Source organism: Pleuronectes platessa, chromosome 2, assembly GCF_947347685.1.
Source record: "Pleuronectes platessa chromosome 2, fPlePla1.1, whole genome shotgun sequence".
Classification (NCBI taxonomy): domain Eukaryota; kingdom Metazoa; phylum Chordata; class Actinopteri; order Pleuronectiformes; family Pleuronectidae; genus Pleuronectes; species Pleuronectes platessa.
This window is the reverse complement of record NC_070627.1, coordinates 11,388,783-11,408,904: the sequence shown is the minus strand read 5'-3', so window position 1 is coordinate 11,408,904 and position 20,122 is coordinate 11,388,783. Positions and strand designations below refer to the sequence as shown.

The 20,122-nt window shown below is 41.5% G+C and overlaps 2 protein-coding genes across 2 annotated transcripts; both read right to left on the bottom strand.

Annotated features, from left to right (window-relative positions):
- Positions 1–607: 607 nt before the first annotated feature.
- Positions 608–3,251, bottom strand: si:ch211-222l21.1 (prothymosin alpha). Its single transcript, XM_053435577.1, has 5 exons — positions 3,062–3,251; positions 2,354–2,455; positions 1,831–1,942; positions 1,583–1,656; positions 608–1,485 (listed from the first exon to the last, which is right to left on the bottom strand). The coding sequence occupies exons 1-5, from the start codon at positions 3,110–3,112 to the stop codon at positions 1,414–1,416; spliced, it is 411 nt and encodes a 136-aa protein (XP_053291552.1). The 5' UTR covers positions 3,113–3,251; the 3' UTR covers positions 608–1,413.
- Positions 3,252–13,844: 10,593 nt separating this feature from the next.
- odad1 (outer dynein arm docking complex subunit 1) lies at positions 13,845–18,885 on the bottom strand. The gene is made up of 14 exons (XM_053445918.1): positions 18,867–18,885; positions 18,678–18,774; positions 18,036–18,225; positions 17,811–17,936; positions 17,274–17,387; positions 17,076–17,143; positions 16,794–16,981; positions 15,994–16,128; positions 15,641–15,723; positions 15,252–15,420; positions 14,646–14,809; positions 14,446–14,549; positions 14,004–14,094; positions 13,845–13,919 (listed from the first exon to the last, which is right to left on the bottom strand). Exons 1-14 carry the CDS (start codon positions 18,883–18,885, stop codon positions 13,845–13,847), a joined length of 1,623 nt encoding a protein of 540 aa, XP_053301893.1.
- Between the last annotated feature and the right edge of the window lie 1,237 nt (positions 18,886–20,122).

Sequence of the window (20,122 nt, the reverse complement as noted above, 5' to 3'; positions counted from 1 at the left end):
TGTAACATGTTTTAAGCCTTTCATTATGAGGTTGACTGGCTCTCAACATTATGGTGCCAGCCATAATTGCTGCCTCTGCAGAATGTCAATAATTGGCTGTTACAGCCTACAGACTGACTGCACGCCGTGCTAATGTTTCTGAGGAAACTGCAATTGTATGGATCATGCTGTTGCAGCTTGCTATAAAAGAAAAACACATTTTGAGTTTGTGTTCTATGGTACCACCTATTGCTCAATACTAGCAGCGTTACTGTAAAAGCTACTTTTATTCAGGGTTCTGTTCAAACTAAAAAGGATTTTTTGCCATTTAAGACTCTTGTGTCAATTATTGTTTCTACCACTAAGTGTCCTCAACCAAACCAGGTGAAATATGTTCTGCAATCTTTGCTTACACCACATGGGGGAGCTAAAAGACAAGACCTCAAGTCATTGAGTCTCCTTTTTCCATTACCCAGTGAGTGCCACTATTCCTGCATCTTCCTGTGTCTGAGCCAGCCATTTTCCATGTTAAGAAAAATTGGGTCAGCTGACATCATCTACTTAAATATTGGTTTTGAAAAGGCACTGCTGTCGTGCAAACAGGGAATATACACACACACAACATAGATTTACTTATGTAAAAAGACAATTTATTTGTTTATCAGAATATACAAAGCAGTGGCTGAAGTAACCAAATGTCATTCTGTTACTGAAAAAGGCAGTCCTGGACACAAAAACTGGGCTACACAGCCATAACATAACTCGTTGAAGATGTAAGAAAAAACAAAGTATAAATGGTACAAACTTGCGTGGAATGCATACAGAACAAATGACCAAAGCTTGAAGATTTAAGAGGGGTTAATTAACATTGCAAAAATCTTGCCTCCATAAAATCGTCTTATCATGGAGGTGCAAGAAACAGCCCCTTTATTCATTTGCACCATCTGTTATGTTGACAGGGCAGCCGAGCTAAGGATTAATTAGCAGCTCAACACAAAAACAGAATGCCTCAACTAATAATGCTAACAAGTGTCCATTAGCCCCTGCTTAAAACTCATCTTTGGTCCTTTATGTGAATCTGAGAGGTCAACATGAGCCTTGGAGGTGAGCAGCTGCCTGAATTTATGAATCATCTGGTCAGCACTGACAGAGATTGTGCTTCTCACATACTGATATAAAACCTCAAAATAAAAAAGAACTGATCTCATTGTGTGGCCCAATTTTACAAGTAGAAAAAAAGCTCATTTTAAAGACCAATAAATAACATTTCATAAAAAAATGATGCAGGGCCACTATGTTTCAGGACTCCAGTGCAATGTGATAACATGGGAGCAAACGAAAAGAATTCTCTCTCATAGATACAGAGAAGCACAAGCTCTACAACATGATGTTGACCAGGCCGGTAAGACAGTGCCGCAAACACAGAGCGAAGATCTAAGCCTTCACTTCTGCTTCTTTTGAGTCGCCATTTTCCTCCTTCTTCTGTTTTTTAGTCTCCACCTTTTCCTACATGAAGAAAATATGTCATGTATTAGCAAATATTCAAAGTTTAGCTGATTAGGCAACACGTATGGAAGAACAAGTGATTCAACTGTACACCCACCTCCTCCTCATCAGCTGCACGCTTCACAGGCTGTGCATCGGTCTTCTCAGCAGGGGGCGCCTCCTCTGCTTTAGCTGCAAGGTTAGAAAATACATTCTTTAATTTGAGTGTAATCAACACAAATAAAAGATTTACTAATAATAACGCATAATAGAATTTAAGTCAAAGCCACAAGAGGGAACACTTTATGGCACATCTGTAACTTTGTGAACATGGTTACTGAAGTCCTGAGGAAAATTCGAACACACCATCTCCATTTTTGTGTTCCCCCTCCTCCTCCTCTTCTTCATCCTCCTCCTCCTCCTCCTCTTCATCATCATCTTTGGGTTCTTTCACTTTGTCACTGTGATCAGCTCCATTCTAGAAGAGGAGAAGTGTCATGTAAGTAAATTCATTTTAATGGATTCTGAATTGTAAAAAAAAAAATTTAAACTCAGAAAAGGAAAAAGCCCAGTTGAAACAACCCTCCCACAAACACATCTACTATATCCCCTAGGGACACTTTAAGAATAAGCAGTTGGATGACGCTCTTATTGAACTCCCTAGAGGATTAAAGCCACCAAGCTCTGGGAAAGAGAAGAAAGAAAAAGCCCTCAGAAACCCAGTGGGGACGTCTTGCTAGGTAACATCTGTGCCGTTTCACAACCCAAACAAAGCGCAGTGTGCGGAGCAGCTGAGCGGGAGGGGGGAGGCGGCCACAGCGACACCTGCACGATGACGGCTGCGGAGACAAAAGGCCATGAGGCCGGGAAGTGCTCGTCTCCAACTCACTGTGCCATTGGCAGGTGCGTCCCCGTTGTCAGTCTTCTTCTTCTTCTTCTCTTCCTCCTTCTTCTCCTCCACCACTTTGACTTCTTTCTTCTCCTTCAGCTCCTACAAAATAAAAGCACAGGCCCCCCAATCAATGAAACGTTCAGACGCGAGGAGTTTTATCCTGAAGTGCGTGGTTTGAATCAAAATGCTCAGTTGCTATAAATGGGATTCACTTTAATTCAGTAAAGGTTTGAAAGTAGAAATGTTAAGGAGTTTAATCGGAATCGCAAGCAACGTAACCCTTCGCGTCACCGAGTCTTCCCGCCCACAGCAGCAGCTTCACCTCCTGCACCGTTTCAAGCGCTTTGTCTGCTCATCAAGGATTTTTTAAGCTCAACACATAATTTACATTCGACCGTAACGACGCAATACTTCCCCGGCTGTCACACCTGACACGCTACGGAGGCGTGTGGCCGTCGACGGGGGCTATTTGAATTAATTTCATTGAAGGTGAAACACAGTTCACCTCAATTACTCTCTGAACTGACGTGAAGTGACGTTTGGTTTAAATCCCCGTCGAGTTAAAACCCCGGAGTTGAAGCGGAGCTAGCCTCACCGTGCGCAAGACACACAAAGCAACTTAGAAAAAGTTCCAGAAATCTTTTTTTTTACGCGCCGTGTTTAAAAATGAGAATAAACAAAAAAAAGAGAGTGAAAGAAACGCACCTTGGCTGTAACCTCTGGGGCGGCGGTCTTGGCAACAGCGGTGTCGGCCATGGTTTAATTTGAACGTAGATGGGTATAGTCCTGTTTGTGAGAAGCGGTGTTGTCTCTGCTTGGCTCGTCGCCTTCGTGTCTGCTCTGAAGACGCTGCCGGAGGAATGATGTCCGCTCCACTCCGCTTTTTCTCCAGACCTATTTTCAAAGTCCACTCTCGTTGGATGCGGCAGATCCAGCCCGCACGCCATTGGACGACGCCGGCCACGGGAGCGTGCCATTGGGCGAGCATCCTGCCACTCCGGCCTGCACGTCCCGCCCTCCTGCACATCTCGTCATGGATTGGTCGGTGGGTTTAAAACGCCGCACTCGTTTTTTCCTCCCTCCATCATCCATCACTTTGATTTTTCACCTGCATCTCGAACAATGGACGTGAGAAGTCGCCTCTTGTTCAAACTGTTCGAACACACTCAGCCGGGTCACTCGTTTTCCTGTTGGGGAAACTTTGAGAACCCCGGCCAGCAGGTCGCATCTTTTGTCTCGGCTGCTTTTCTCTGCACAGATGAGGTTTCAAATTACAAGAAGAAGAAGAAGAAAAAAAAACGATGTGAAAACCATGCGGCCACTCCTCCTTTCTAAATTTAACTCCTGTAACGAAATGTCTTGATCTCTTTTACTTACACTTTCACTATTGTACCAATAGTTTTGATAAATTGTCCATGTTACATGAAGGCTTATACAAGCACACGCACCTAAACTGAGAGCTAAACATGCATTAATACAAATAGTATCTGGCTTATTATGAATGTTTTACTATGACTGAATTAAATCTGACTATTGATTGATTGTTTTTATTCGGAAATGGATAAATTAAATGTATCCTTCCGGTGATTACATTTACCACAGAAGTAATTGAGCTAAATAAATAGGGATCGCCAGTTATTACTATTTCTTACCATGTTTGATTAGATAAGATAAGGTAAGACAATCATTTATTAGTCCCACGATTTGGACATTTGCAGTATTACAGCAGCAAGAGTCAAAATCGAAATCAGTAAGTAATAAGTAGCATGCAATATTTAAGTGTAAGGAATACAAAAATATAGAAAACAGAAAAATATGAATGGACTTAATTTAATATGAATAGTGTAAAAACAGGCAAAACGTGTCTATGTGAGATTATCTACAGTGAACGTATTACATATGAACAATTGATACTGCACGTACAGATGAACAAAGCACAGTGAATATTGCACAGATAAGAGAGTTAAAGTTCAGTCCAGTAAGACAGGAAGGAAAGACCTGCGATACCTCTCCTTCAGAGGACAAGGGAAAGAATTCACTTGTCTGCCATCAAACAGATAAGCCAGGCAATAAATGTGTTGCTTGGTGATATCAGAGACAATAACAGGGTGTGGACTGTGTGTAGCTTAGTTTAAGTGTGTGTGTGTGTCTGTGTGTGTGTATAGCACTTAGTGAAAACCAAGTATTTGTTACAGCTATTCTCATTGCTTTGTTAAAGGGGATGCTGATTGTTTTATTTACTGAGCGAGTACCGTTTTCTGAAATTGGAAAGGGGATGAACAAAATACACATTTAAGATTGTAGACTCACATTCAAAAATGTAAAAAAGAAAATCTATATATCAGCAGATGAAAAAGTGCTCCCAAGGACTACTGGACAGCCTCCATGTCTGAAAGAGGCTTATGATGGAACTTGTTTGTGAGACCTCACATACAAAAGTGAAATGTTATTACAGCTTGCCAATAATTCATATTTCTGATGTGGCTGATTAATATGATTTAAAATGATGTATCTGCACATATTTTCCCTGTTAATGAAATCTATCATCATAAATATATAGTATTGTCTGATTCCTAGAACAAGCTATTTTTCTTTTCCCCCAGAGGCTTCAGGTGAACTTTCTCTGCTGTTTCTGCACACATTCATCCAACTGTAAAACCAGAGGAAGTGAGACAGCTTTGTGGTTTCTGCATCTGATCAGGCCTGCAGACCGAACAGCCTTAACAAAGGTATAGATCACATGACATATTTTTTGTCAAGGCACTGGCCTACAATTTAATTTCTTGATTTTGGCCACATACGCAAACTTGACCTCAATTGACGTATTTTCATTAAACTGCAGTTACTAGGTGTCATAGCAAGAGTGTAATTTCCACTTGTTTAACTCCAGTATACATACACTTTAAACTGCACACATACCCCTACGATGATGTCACTCATTGGTCTTCAATTTAAATATTTGTATAGAGTTTTATTAACATCTGCCCCTTGAACTTGCCTTAGCAACATCGAAGGATAATTTTCAGACACAAGTTTTTCTTCAGCCTCTAATTTGGTGACTCCTCAAACCTAATCCTGCACTCCAGCAGTCGTCATGTCGGCTGCTGATTTCTTAAGAAGCCTCAGGGCCTTTTTTTGTCATTCAACTCACATTCAGCTGAAATATAATTATGAAGACTGTCATTACATGCAGAGATTAAAACGTGTTTCAGGGCACAAGATGGTTACCGAAAATGTATTTGTTATTTCTTTCAAGAAGAATGTCAAGTCTATTGCTCCACCATATTAACTGATAATTACACATAATAATTTTAATGTAATCGTCCGCTATAAGTTAAAATATTAGGTCTTAAATTATTTAGTTAGTTCTTATTTATGTTCACGATCATTAACATGACTTCCGTCATGCCCACTGTTTTTTGGTGGCGTGCATAGCTTGTAATGGCGGTGTGTTTTCGTCATTAACGATATTGATATTAGCATGCCGTAATCAAAATTAAAAAAATACCAATATGGAACTGATGACACTGGACACAGGCCTTCTTACATCCTGATCAGAATTTATCTCAATACACATGGCTTCTTAATAAAGATAAGTACAAAATATAAAATGTGAATATACTGGAGTTAACAAGAGGGCTAATTAACATTCGTCATTTTGAGGCAGATGATAAGAAACATGAGACTGACACAGTCTAACTCACAAATACAGACACGCAGAATACGTCATTTAGGCCCCTGGGGGCTCTCTCAATCAAAACAACAACAAAAGACCTGGTTTGCTGATGTCATAAAGCAGCGTGGGATCATGGGAGTTGTTGTCTTCACCACCATTGCCGATGAATATCTCCCTGTAGGGATTCAAGCGCAAATCATGTTCATGGATAAGTTAATGTATTAAATTGTTATTCATGCTATGCAGCAAAGGCAATGAATAATCATGATCCTTTACCATTGACCAGTACAAACAGTTGGAGGAAAAAACTTCTGACAGGAAGTTACAGCAGAGACAGACAAAGCCACAGTTAAAGTGGTTATGATGCAATTAAATTGGAACATATTGTCACCTTGGATCAATTTGTAGCTTTGGCTGGGTTTGGACATTGTTGGAAATATTTTGAATAATGTAAATACACAGTATATATAAGATAGGTCTTGTCATTTTTGGGCATTGTAATGAAGAATTGTTAAATATCATACATTTAAAAGTGGGGTGTATATATAGAGCACTCCCTTTCTGAAAGTGGTTGGCTTGCATTTCTAATCCAATCACTTCAGAAATAGTGTTTGCAATATACAATCAACAAGCTGTGAGGTAATCATATTCCCAAAGCGGCTTTGTGTAGTGTGGTTGAGAATTAATACACAAAGCAGCACGATGGACTTTCATCACTGCTCTCAAAGACAAGCGTTTGTTGTGATTCTTAATGCTACCCTTTATTATTTGGGAAATGACGACCATGTGGAGACCGCAGAGCACTGAGGCAGACATCCACAGTGTAATGGCCTCAGTGTGTGCAGAGTCTGCTGTGAGTCCACAGGCAGAACTTTGGGGCGGACTAAAAGGCAGCAGAAGGCATTACTCACCCTTTCTCTGGAACTGGAAAATGGGAGCAATCAGATAAAGGGGGAGTGTTTGTGAGATCATTTCCTGTCTTTTTTTCTTTTTTTCCTGCTTTGCCTACCTCAACATGTTTCCATGTGCCACTGATCTGTTACAAAGAGGGGAAGAAAACCTGTGTCTCTTCTTCTGCAGGTAATAGAAACAAACAGAAACCCTGAAACAAGTCGGGCAGTCAAGGAAAAAGTTGAAAAGGGGACGCAGTTGATTTTTATTAGCATATGGGCCAACAACTGGAGTGTTCACCACACTTTCCACAAGTAGGAACTGGAAAAGTTTTTTTGAAATGCTATTCAAACGTTACTAGACCACAAAGTTATACTGTATTGAACAGAGGCCTCTTTGTGTTCACAGGGACACATGTTTGAAAGTAAATTAAAGTTTTGCATCAGTTCCTGTGTCCTGAGGAAACATTTGTCCGCTGGCCTAACGGGTCAGAGGATATAAGATGGGAGGTGAAGCACCTTAATTCACCTTCATTTCTTCTGGACAAAGGATTGACCTGACTTGTGGAATGTCAATGCTCGGGGGTAGAGCAAATCAGGGCCCATCGAAGAACAGAGGTCAGGATTAGCCGGGGGAAGGGTCTTGATAATTGGTGGAGTGGGTTGGGGCAAACTGAGCTCTTTTGTTTTGAACAGCAGTGTCCTGCATGCTCTGGTTGTCTTTCACTTATTCTCAGGGCAAGCTCTGCACAGTATAGGGACAACATGAAATTGACTTCTCACTGGGACTCTGCTGTCTAATGTGCAGTGATGGGGAAACGTTCCTCATGTTATTGATCTATAATTGACACAATTATGCACAGTCACTGTTGATTATAGTAAAAATTATATACACCACAAGACCTCTCACAGTTTGTTGGAGTCAATAAATAAAGTTTCCACTTAAAAGTAGACAAATAAATTAATTGTTGTTGCATTTATTGTCAGCATCAAGACCAATTCTGAAATAAAACATTTAAAAAATGTAATTCAAATATTTTTCTTAATTACTTAGAGATCACTTTTGCGCTACTATGTCACTACAGCAGCCAATAAGAGGATTCAACAGACTGAAATCAAAACGGAAAAAAGGTACAAAACGCTAAGTACATGTATTCACGAAGTATGTGTTAATAAATATACTCAACAGCAGAACAACAAGAGAAGTCAGATTGTATATGTTATGTATCTGTAATATGAAAATCCATGTGAGTTCACAGCAACACACACAAGTTACTCTGTGCCAAGATGCCCTGAAATCCAGCAGCTCTGGATATTGTTGATGCTGCTGCTGTTGACATGTCTCTTCACTGTTGCATGGATTAGTCTGTGGGTGCTTTGAGGATTTGGAACACGCCACTGTTGGTGTTTCCCAATGCTTCAAGGCCTTTGGTCTCAGTACACTTTGAATTAAAGCAGCAGTGTTTGGAAATGCTTCCTTAATTCCCTGTTTGTGAGAACCACAGGCAAGATATCGAGGTGCAGGCAAAGTCTGGAAAGTAGCTGGGATGCAGATTACTGTATCTTCTCCTCTTTCCATGAAAAGGTGACTAATCCCGTATATAGTGCACACATTTTTATGATGTAAGCAGCTTAAATCTTACTATTATTATCTTAATATTGATTGGGTTGACCATACAGGGTAAATACAGAGTATAATGTAAATGACTGCAGAGACTCCACAGAGCCAGGACCGGCCACAGGGGCCGCACATCTCCCACCTGGCAGGACAAAGCTCGGTGGAGGTGGTGACTGTGCAAAAAGCTGGGGACAAGGCCACTCGGGGTTCTGCTGCCACAGCGACCCTTACTCTAAAAAAAATGTGAGAAAATTAGCCAATGGATGGACAGATGGAGAAATTGTGAAATGTTGTCGTGAGATACCATATGTATTCTGTGACATGTTCACACAGCATGTACGTCGTTGTGTTAATTTCCTTTGTCAGTGAATTTAGCGCCGGCTGGATTTCAATTCATTCGATGCCAAGATTTGTTCAGATTTGTTTAAAAGTGCATGAATTGAAAACAAGGCGACAGCATCAGACAAACATGTTTGACTTCTTATTATCTCAGCAGCACATCAAGCATCATTCAACCCATCAAATATTCAAAAACATCAGCAGGCACTTTGCACCTCCTGAATGAGAAATGATACATTGTACACCGTATTAGAACCAATACCACACATGCATAATACATTTGAAAACATACACGGAGAAGAAAGAGCTGCATGTGAACCATGTTGCCCGAATCTGATAAACACGGATGTTTGTTTGGTTGAATGATCTCCTTTTGATACTGGTTTCGAGATACGAGGGCAGATTACTGAACAAATGGTGGTTGGTGAATGAAACACAAGTGTCAGTGATCAACTGGATACAAGTGAAGAAAAAGGATTTAAATCAAGTAATGAATGAAATTTGTCTCTTAGGTTCTATAAACCTCGTGTTCTCTGCATGAAAGAGCAGCAAACGTTTTTTCTTCTCCTCCAGTGGTAAATCCAACCTAAGCTGTACTACCTTCTTTATTTCACCTCTAAGCTCCACCCCTGCAAAGGTCCTGCCAGGGAAAAGTGGAAATTTCCAGTAATTCCTTCTACTCTTTAAGAAACTCCTCCTCCTCCTCCTCCTTCTGGTTTCCCGCCTTTCACTCTACCTGCTCCTTCCTGCAGTAAGATGAGTTGAAGACCTAATGGCCCTCTCCTACTTTGCCCTGTGGTGTCAGGCAGCTTTCACTTAGACAAGTATAACTCAGCTTTTTCTATGCATTTCTGCATCTTATCACAGGACTATGATCTTTCCATTGGAGGTGTTTAGGGTGAGATGATTAAATCTCTTGTTTTAGTTTGAAGACATCGATTAAAAAGCTGTTTTTTAAACAAGTCACTCCCTCTGGCGTCTTCGCCACAGCTTATATGTTTATACAGTACATTATACCTTGTTACCTGCCAAATAAATATAAGGGGTTAAGCATTGTGTAACTGTCACATTACCTCTTGAATGATGAACAGGGGTTGGTTTGGGATCACGGAACAGATTGTACATTTACATTTTTATTTTTCTGGCTAATTTGATATTCTGGTGTCTGGCTTGTTTCGCTCTCCTACTGCTGATCCAGCTACAGTCACAGATCTGAGATTCAAGTGATGTGAAGAGCACTTTGGTGATTACAGCGCAGGCTTAGCTTTGGCTCAGACATGGAAAGAAGATGCTATCGGTTAATCACTTTTGCTTCATCTGCCATTTTATAAATTCCTTATAATTGGAGACCAATATGTAAATATGAGCAGTGAAGATGATCTTTTAAGAACATATATAAATGACAGCTGGAGTGGAGAAGTTTGAGTGTGTGGATGGCATGAGGCACTCTGACCTTAGAACCATTGTGAAGCACCAACAAAGAGCCATCTGCACAGCAACCAAAGCCGAGATGAGGGACTTGCACACAGGGGGACTGAAGGAGGGGGGTGCACAGCGCGAGTGTGAAAGGGAAACAGATCAGTGATCAGTGATCAAGGAGAATTTAAATGGGTGTTAGATCAGCAAGATAATGTCTGAAATATTAAAACAGTCAGTGGGAATGTCTCCGAGGTTTTTATGCACAGAGAAAACATGAAGCTGTCCACCATGAGAACGTGGATCATTCTAAGAGGAAGCAAAGAGCCGCTGTTCTAATCACTCAAGTGCACATTTCCTGCCTCCTGCATGAGGACATGAAGTCAACTGAAGCTGTTTTAGAATAATGATTAACCTAAAACTGGAGCTCAGTATGGTGGTATCTGTTAATGCATTCATCAGAAATGAACAGGCTTTGTCTCTGCATTAATCTGAGTTTTAAAATATATCTTCAATCAGAGGGCTAATAGTTCAGAGGTGAATAGATCTCTGTTCCGGGCTGTGTTTAGTTTATTATTGTATTTGACTTTCTTTTAGGGTGAATTGCAAAAATAGAGAAAACAGAGACAAAATGGTGTCGGGGGGGGGGGGGGGGGCATCTGTAATAATCACAAATGTTTCACAGGTAGGACATGAGACTCAGGATTGCTTAGCAACAGCAGTAAAAAAATAAAAAATCTTTTAGCCTAAAAAAACCGACAGTGCTGCCCTCCAGTGGTGGACCGGTGGCACATGCTGGTGGGTGGGGGTGGGGGATGAGTCGTCAGAGCGAATGATCAAGAGCTCACCTCTCAAAAGCATTAATGTGAAAGTACGAATGGGGGGGTTCGGGGAGCCACAATCGGTTACAAGACGCTACATCCTCATGAAAGCAGAAGTCAAACAACGATATCCTCTTTTAATCCTGGACACTATTCAAAAATGTGTTCGGTAATTCCATTGGCTGGGAATTGCACTAGCTCTCATGGCTGATGGTTGCCTAGCAACATTTATGGGAGGGTGGGAGGGGTTGTGAGTGTCGAGAGGGAAGGAGGGAGGGAGAGAGGGAGAGAGAGAGGGCAATGTTTCTGGGGAAATACCTGGAACAAGTCCCAAATAAACAAATGACAGAGAGAGAGGTATTTTCTGGGTTCAGATAACAGACACGTCGGAGAGATAAAGGTGCCTACGGTTAGTTCTCCGAACAGAATCACACCGAGGACAAAGCAGTAGAGGGCTTTTTTATTTTATTTATTTTTAACTATCTGTAGTGACATGAAAGTTGACCAAAAAAAAACGTTGTCAAACCATGAGCTGCTGGTTTCTTTGACATCTAATGAACTCCAGTGTTTGGAGTCTTGGGAGGTGGAAGTGGGAGAGAAGTGGCACAACAGGACTTGATGAAGTGCAGCTGTCTGAGCAGGAACAGACCGCAGACCAGCAGCTCCCACATCAGAGTTCGGAGGCGACACAACCTGTTTTTGCTTGTTCTCGTTGGAACGGCCGGGTGTGTAGGTGTTTCCACTGCAGAGCCGCTTGGATAATTACTTTTAATTATGCTGAGCTGAGCTGACTGCCACATTAAAGCAAAATGAAGAGGAAGAAGGGCACGAGGTGAAAGGAGAGGTGATGCGAAAGAAGACTTGCGAGGGAAAAAGTAAAGAGTGTTAGGTTACAGGGAGGAGACAAGGTGGGAAATGTGCTTAAGTGGAGAGGGGGGGGGGGGTGTAGAGGGCTGATGCTGGTAGGTAGGGCTTGCAGAGTGAGGTGGGCCTGGTAAAAGGAGGTAGGGTCTGCAGAAGGAGGTAGGGCCTGCAGAAGGAGGTGGGCCTGCAGAAGGAGGTAGGGCCTTATATGGCTGCTGCAGGCGTTCTCTACGGGGAGCGAGGCCTCCATTGTCGGCAGCAGGAAATGAGGTTTTCTGTTGCGATCAAAAGGAAGGTTTCTATGGCGATGCGGAGGGTCGTGTGCACACATAATGTGTTGGGAGGGGGAGGGAGGGGGGTGTGTGTATGGGAGGCGGCGCACTAAGTGAGAGTTGGATTTCAAAGAAATCAGCCATCCTCCATCCCCCCCCCTCCACTTTTCCACAGCGGCCTCTCTTTTTTCCCCCTTTCTCTTTAAATCTTTGATCATCTGTTTTCATTGCCACACAGTTGAAAGCTTAACTCGAAGCCATTGGTGGATTTGTGTTTACACAGTCGCAGTTTCACTTCCTCAAATTGCAGCGGCCAAAACCTCGGTCGAAAAGAAGTTCAACAAACGTCCTAATTAAACCCACTCGACTCCAGTTGGATAATTAACACTAAGACCTCGTTTATTTTGACAAACACACTTCTGTTGAATTGCCCCCTTCCCGTGATACAAATATATATTTATATAAATGATGATGGCACCGGTGTGACCTTTTATTTAAGCCTAATTATAGTCAGAGACTTTGTTAATTGTTTCACTGAGCTGCAGTGGGTAAACATATGTTTCTTAAAATAACTTCCCCGTCCTGGATTTCAGAGGAAGTCGCTCTCTGCGACGGCGAACGCCATCTTTGACCCAACACTGGTTCCCTTCAGGATGTTTGGAGAAGATGACATTTGAAACTTCTGAGAAGCAACATTTTAAAAGCCTCAGTGTGAAAAAAAAAGAGAAAAAGATATAGACCCTTCAGATAAATCTGCTACACATGAAGATGATACGATAATCTGTGAGCGGGTGTTAGTGGTTGTAGTGTAAATATACAAAGAATTGGTTTATTGAGAATGTCATATGAAATAATTTTTAAATAATGGCAGATTTTATGATATAAATTAGAGTCAATATTCGGAATAATCATAACAAAATGTGCTCAGAATCCGGATTCACTATAGTTCCTCACCTGCTTTTTGTAAACTCTGAATCGAGGGCTCAGGACAATTGGAAATTACAAAAGCTTCTGCTGCCCCCAACCGTTCAGTTTGAGCGCTGCAGCGAGCCCTGCCAGTGAGCTAGGCTGCACTGAGACCAGACTGTAGTCAAAGCCAGATGGCAAGTCACACATCAAAAGAACAGCTGGCTACCAGAGTCTGGAAAAGGCCTTTTAACTGCGCCAAAGCTAATTAGCTCGAGCTAAACAAGTCACATCAGTGTGTAATACAGCAGGCAATGCTAGTGACTTGTCATGAAAAGGTGAAGTACATGTAAAAATAATAAAGATTTTAATGTTTGCTTTTGCAAGCTGCAATACTTCAGCCTCCATTGTTTATGGTATATAATGAAAACAGGCCCTTCAGATGCAGATAATGAGGATCCACATGCGCTGCACTGATCAGCTCAATGTTACCCGGTTCATTCCTGTTGTCAACATCTGTCCTCAGAGAGCCAATCACGAGACAAACATTCAGGACAAGTTTTAATGTCAGGTGTGACCACATGTACTGTACTCGGCCCCTCTGTGATTGGATCTCTCAGGGCGGATGTGAAAACCTGGTCTGAACGGAGGCCGTGTCAGATCAGTTCTTCTTCAGCAGAGCGCCGTCAGTCTCCAAACTGCTGCCTGGTCTCTGAGGCTTTGGTCGCTGCTTGCTTGACTGATCTCTGCTTCAGCTGTATCTATAAATAACACGCAACAAATAAGTGATTTCAACTGTTGATCATGATTAACTTGGAGATAATTACTCGAGTGAAGAATTACACTGACCCCATTATTCTTCTGCGGAGTTCCCCCTGTGAGAGGGGCCGTTCTTCCTCAAGGGTGACCAGAGACTCTTCTGTATCATGCTCGACACTGAAGAAACCAACACAGACACACTCATCAAACGTTTTTCAAGCTAACAGAGTGAGGAGGTGGCTCAGGAGAGCACCTCCGGGGGGGGGGGGGCTTGAACAGCTAATCACTCTCCCTGCTTAAAAGGTGGCCGCATGGCAGAACTGCCTGAGACACAGGAGAGAGCTACACACACTGAGACTGAAATTACAGAATCAAGGAGGTAACATGGGACATGACAATATAAGAAAAGAACTGGATCGTATGTGTGGTGTTCTGTGTGTTTGGTGCCAAGTCAACCCACTGTAGTTTGAAATGGATTACTGATAACAAGACTATCCACAAACATTAGGTGACAGATTATAGGCCTACCTGATGACTGGAGGGTGGAGAGTGGTATCCTGCTGAAGCAGCTCTGGATCTTGACCCAGAAGGAATTTGGGGAGGTCTTTTGGATTGTAGTCCTTCTCTAGATCCTGCAAGTGTAAAAACACCAGATACGTCAGATGTTACAAAGCAGAAAATCAAAGAAAGTAATGGATGAACATCAGACGTGCAGGTTGGCGGTTTACCTTAGAATTGAGGAAAGCTTGTATGGTGAGCAGCTCATTAGTCTTCTGTTCCAACAGACCCAGATAGGACATGATGTTGTTCTCACTGATCCCTGTGGAGGAGCCCAGCATGTCCTCGATCACCGAGCGGTCACACTCCATCGTGGAGAAGGTGCTTTTCACCCCTGTGGAACGAGTAGAAGAGAGCCACGGATTTATTAGGAGATTGTGTTTTCATCCGAGTTTTGTCTGTTTTTCTCATAGTTAGCAGGATTACACAAACACTGTTGGATGGATTATCATGAGACTTGGTGGAAGGATGCCATATGGGTCAAGAAAAGAACCCAGTATTTCCATGCAGATCCAAACTCAAATCTGGATCTTGTGAATTTAGATGTGGTTTTAATGGAAAATATTTCTCCTTTAGACAACAAAATAAAATGTCCCATGTTTGTACAGTATGTTCATTTAAAAGACTCCAGGTTACACAACAAATTCATTGGAATTAAGGAATTATACAATTTAAACAGTGTTTCTATTTCCCCTATAATGACATTTGTCAAGGACACTACCCAGGAAATAATTCAGAGACTATAGATAGACCCATAAACTAACTTGATGCCCAACCTGCTTTACTCTTTTCCAGGATGTTGCTTATGATGCTGGCTTGGTTTTCATACTCGTCAGTTTGGGATTCAGTTTTCTTTTGCTGTTCTTCGATGTCTCCCAGCAAAGAGCGGTGATTGTGCTCCTGCTGCAAAGCTTTCACCTGAAAGTTCTCCATCCCCTCTCGGATCTGGCACATTTCAGCACAAATAGAAAAAATAAATAGATAATAGACATTAATTAATAAAAATTCACATCTTCCCTTTCAAGTTGCTGTAACCACTCTCAAAAATCCCAAAATTGCCATGAACAGGTTTCAAATAATCTTTACGACAAGGAATTAAGTGTGTACTACACCTATAGGAGAAGAAGCAAAGTTCCATGGATATTGTCAAAGAAAACATACTCACATGTTTGATTTGATCCCTCAGAGCTTCAGTCTCATTATTTTGCTCATTAACAACATTGAAGTGTGCAAAGTTGCGGTCTTCACCTACACATTGAAACAACAATGACATACATTTAAATCCTCGGAACTGATTATCCCAATCATCAAAGTGGGACATTACATTTATTTAGCTTTATTGTCCCTCCAAAAATAAAGAAATGAAAACGAATCATCTGAAGATTTTGCTAAGAAGAAATAATTCAGGCCACATCTAAACAAAAAATGTATGCAAGTATACCTACATTAAATAAGAGCCGATTTGAAGTCATTAGACAGCATTGTTTTTGTGTATGGAAGAGTCAGGATGTGATTTACCCTGGATGAACCTGGTGACCAGCATGTCCAGGTTGTCCTCTCCTGTCACTGTGTGGATCCTCTTAAAAACCTCCTCGAGAACATCCAGAGACTCTTCATCCAAGTCCATCCTCTGCTGCTCCTTCCCCTCGGACACTAGGTCAAACCATCACCGTTATACTTTTCTTATTATTGTCAAAGGCAGAGAATAACACAGACTCCCTTAGAAAATCACCATTGTTACAATAAGACAGGGGTGTGGAACGTCTGGCCCACGAGGCAATTCATAAATACAAAAAAATAACATATACGCACATGGTGTGATGTGTTAATGATAAACAATAATTTAGTATGGCCCTCGAAGGATGTTATGAAAATTTAAATGGCCCTCGATAGAGAAAAGGTTCCCCTAACCCTGCAGTAGGATTGTCTTTGGTTTCTAAGGGAGGAATTCTTCATTCTCTCTTAAGCTCATGGGATATACAGCCCTGAAGGAGATAGTGCTTTTTATAGCCTGAATTCAAAACACAAAGTAAGCCATATCAATACCGGATGTATGTCCACTTTAGGTCAACATCCAGATTACACCACGTGCTTGCCAGTAATGGGCCACATTTGCTATTTTACAGGCTTGCCAGTTTCCTCCACTAGGGGGCCTGAAGTGGCCCACATCCATATGCTGTCAAGGGAAGGTCATCCTGATAGATAAACTTTAAATATGTTCGCATTATTATGATCACTGACAGCACCACTAAAACCATTTATTGTAAATATTATCTCTACGTAGAAATATTAGGAACAGCCGGATGGCCTTGTCTTACATCGTCTGTGTCCCATCTCGGGGACATTGTCCTGCCCGCTCCTCTCGCTGCACTTGACGGTCATAAAGTCCTTCAGGATTTGCTCATGTGCAATAACTCTCTCCAATTCCTTCATCTCAGTGTTGTACTGGGCGAGGTCCTTCACTGCCTTCTCCCTCATCATGGTCATTTTGGACTGAGCCTCCACCCTGAAGTAGAAGGATTCATAAATAAATAAAAGACGACTAAAAAAAACCAAGATCATAGGGACTTTTACATCATTATACCCGTGTCAAGCCTGACCTAGCATCGTAAGCAGCAGTGGACAGGTTGATCATTTCTCCAATCTTCTTGCGGATCTCCTGCAGCTCCTACAACTCACAAAGTGCAGAGACAACATTCTTGACAACTTAAAACCAGTGTAAAAGCCTGAATATCAGATTAAATAACAAGGACACTAAACAAAAAATAGTTTGACTTATCTATGGTGTGACTTCTGACCTTGTCGAGCCTGTTGTGTAGCTGCTGAAAACGGATACGCTCAACACAGAGCATTTGCAGCTCCTCCCTCAGGTGGCTGTTTTTGGACAATTGTTCATTGAAGCGAGTCAAAGCCTGAAAAGGACATTGTGCACGACCCTTTAAACATTACAGTGAAAATGGGAGGATTGCTGTTCAAAGGTAAGACGATTTTAGACAAGTTAAAATAAGATAACAAATAACTGTTTAAAATAAATTAAAATAGGCAATACAATTTAATTTAAATAAAATGAAAATACAGAAAATAGGTAGTACAGGAGGATTGCATGAGCATGTATACTATGTTCGAGCATAATGAATAAAGAGATGTATGTAAATATATGTGCATAGATTATAATCTATGTATAAATAGATATAATTTCACAATAGTATATAATATGATGGGATAAAAAATGGTATGTGCAGATAGGTGAATTTCACAATAAGATGCAGACATATGGAAGAGTCAGAATTGATATATTTGTACTATTGACTGGACAAATATGCTTCACAACTCACTCGGTCCAGTTTGTATTCCAGAGTTTGTATGGCCTTCTGAGTCCGCTGTACCGCCGGCCCTCGTGTGTCACTGGTACTGACCTCCCCTTTTCTCAGCTCACACAGCTTCATCTCCATGTCTGAGATCTGCTCACAACACAAACACATGACTTGATGATCAAACTGGTTTAAACGCTAATTTAAACTAGAAATGACTGACATACAAAGTGAAAATGACTTGATAACCTCTCTTTTTAAGCCTTTCTGACACTGCTTTTCTTTTCTCAGCTCCTCCTCCAGCACGTCTCCCTGCTCCAGCAGAGCTTGTAGTCGCTGGGTGTCCTCACTGTCCTGCTGTTGGTGGGACAAGCTCTTAGATACGCAGAGGTTGCGATGCAGCTCCTCCTGCTCTTTCCGCAGCTGGTCCATCTCCAGCCTTCACCCACAACACACAAACAGCAGCTGAATACAAACACACACTGTGAACTAGGGCTGCAACTAACGATTCATTCAATATTAATAAAAAACCTTTCCAGCAGTTCTTCTTGTACAGTGCATTTTTTATATATATGACAGACTTCTGCAATTTAATCCTTACGGTGTTATATTTATGACAAGTCAGAATTAAATAGTGCATATCGGATAAGTGAAATGAAAGATTATAGCATACTATAATATAATTCTACTGAATTTTAGAGTTGGACAATGAAATAAAACACACGAATTACAAAAGTAGTTTGAATCTTACTTTGTTATGACATACGTTATAACAGACGCGATTAATCGATGACTAAATTCGCTGCCAACTATTTGTATAATGGTTAAATAGATAATTTGTTGCAGTCCTATAATGAACACTGATGTGGGGAAAGTGTTTGTTTTAGTTACTGCTGTTTGCGGATCTGCTCCCGGGCCTGAAGGCTGTAGGCCTGCCGATCTCCTTCCATGATCCTGAACTGCCTCTGCAGCTTGGCCAGTTCTGACTCTGTTTAAACAACACCATCATGATTGATTGTTACAAGTGGACAAATGACATCACAGAGGGAGGATCAAAATGTAAGTTAATCATAATATTACCTGTATTATCAATATCCATCTCAGCGTTTTTCCAACCCAGAGGATCTCTCAGCATCAACAGCAGAGGCCCAACCTATTGAGTTGTTAGCAACCGTTGCTAAGAGTAAGGAATCGTAGGCCCTAAGTTCAGGCTCGCAGGCAGCAGTGACACCTCTACGCCTCCTCATCCACTGACAGCAACCAGGTCAGACTGTGGCCAAGGGTCTCGAGACATTGATAGTGTAGGCATTAGATCACTGTGACTTTTTGTCAAACGCCATATTAGTGGCGTGGTGTTAAAGTTCATCAACTCGATGTGACACACGAATTTGCTGCAACTCCAGTGTTCATTGTTAACTCTCCCTCCATCTACATGTGTGTAACAACAGTTCCCCCCGACAGCATGCATATGGTTTTAAAGAATGGGCGTGGCAAAAAAAACAGACACTAGCGCCCCCTCAAGTGCAGCCCCGGCACCATGATTGGCCGACATTTGTCTTTTCATAACAAACAAACAAACAAATATATTGGATAGATATGCTAGACCAGGGGTCACTGAAACGCGGACCCAGAAGCTGTCCCGTACGGACCCGGACCTTCAACCAAAACAGAGGGTTATGATTTAAGACCTGAAGGGGCGCTTCTATCTGTAACCGGCGCAGCTTTTTTTTTAGACTTTACGGTAGTGGCTTAGCGGACGAGGTACCGCACAGACCAATTACATGCGAGTTAAGCCATCCAACGTTATGCTACTCAGCCAATCAAGTCTGTGCATTCCAGGCGGTGAACATTGCGACTCTGCAGTGCAGACAGATGAGAGAGCCTGAGGCAAGTTACACATGAAAAGACGGTAGAGAGAAAAAGAAAGATACTGATACAGGTAGAGGAAAACAAAAGGAGAGATACAAGGGAGTGAGACGGAGAAATGGAGAGAAACAGACGAAACAAGTGGGGGAGTGGGATATAAGAGGGGAAGAAAGTGATACTAAAACTGTTCAATTGCTAAGATGTGTTGAGATTTATTATCTGTAAAATTGGTTGAGACTTTTGAGTCAAGATGTGAAACAGAAAAATTAAGATTTTATCTTTTGCTCCCTATATTTTCTTTTTCTGAAGTCAAGCCCTTTATTTGAACATGCAAAATGTTCACATTTTATTATATTAGTTTGAAATGCAGCCCTACTTTTATTTAGTTAATCAGAGAACATTATACATATCTGCAATCATACATATATGTTCAGTTCTACGTTACGTGACAATAAATATTGTCAAAAAGG

Bases quoted from the DNA above. Each gene is read 5' to 3' on its own strand.
- si:ch211-222l21.1 (XM_053435577.1), bottom strand. From the start codon at position 3,112: ATGGCCGACACCGCTGTTGCCAAGACCGCCGCCCCAGAGGTTACAGCC. The intron at 2,456-3,061 runs GTGCGTTTCTTT...TTTATTTTGTAG, and splicing joins CCCCAGAGGTTACAGCCAAG to GAGCTGAAGGAGAAGAAAGA. The intron at 1,657-1,830 runs GTGTGTTCGAAT...CTAACCTTGCAG, and splicing joins GGAACACAAAAATGGAGATG to CTAAAGCAGAGGAGGCGCCC.
- odad1 (XM_053445918.1), bottom strand. The intron at 17,937-18,035 runs GTTATCAAGTCA...TGTTGTGAGCAG, and splicing joins AGAAAGGCTTAAAAAGAGAG to ATCTCAGACATGGAGATGAA. The intron at 16,982-17,075 runs GTCAGGCTTGAC...CTTCTACTTCAG, and splicing joins ACTGCTGCTTACGATGCTAG to GGTGGAGGCTCAGTCCAAAA.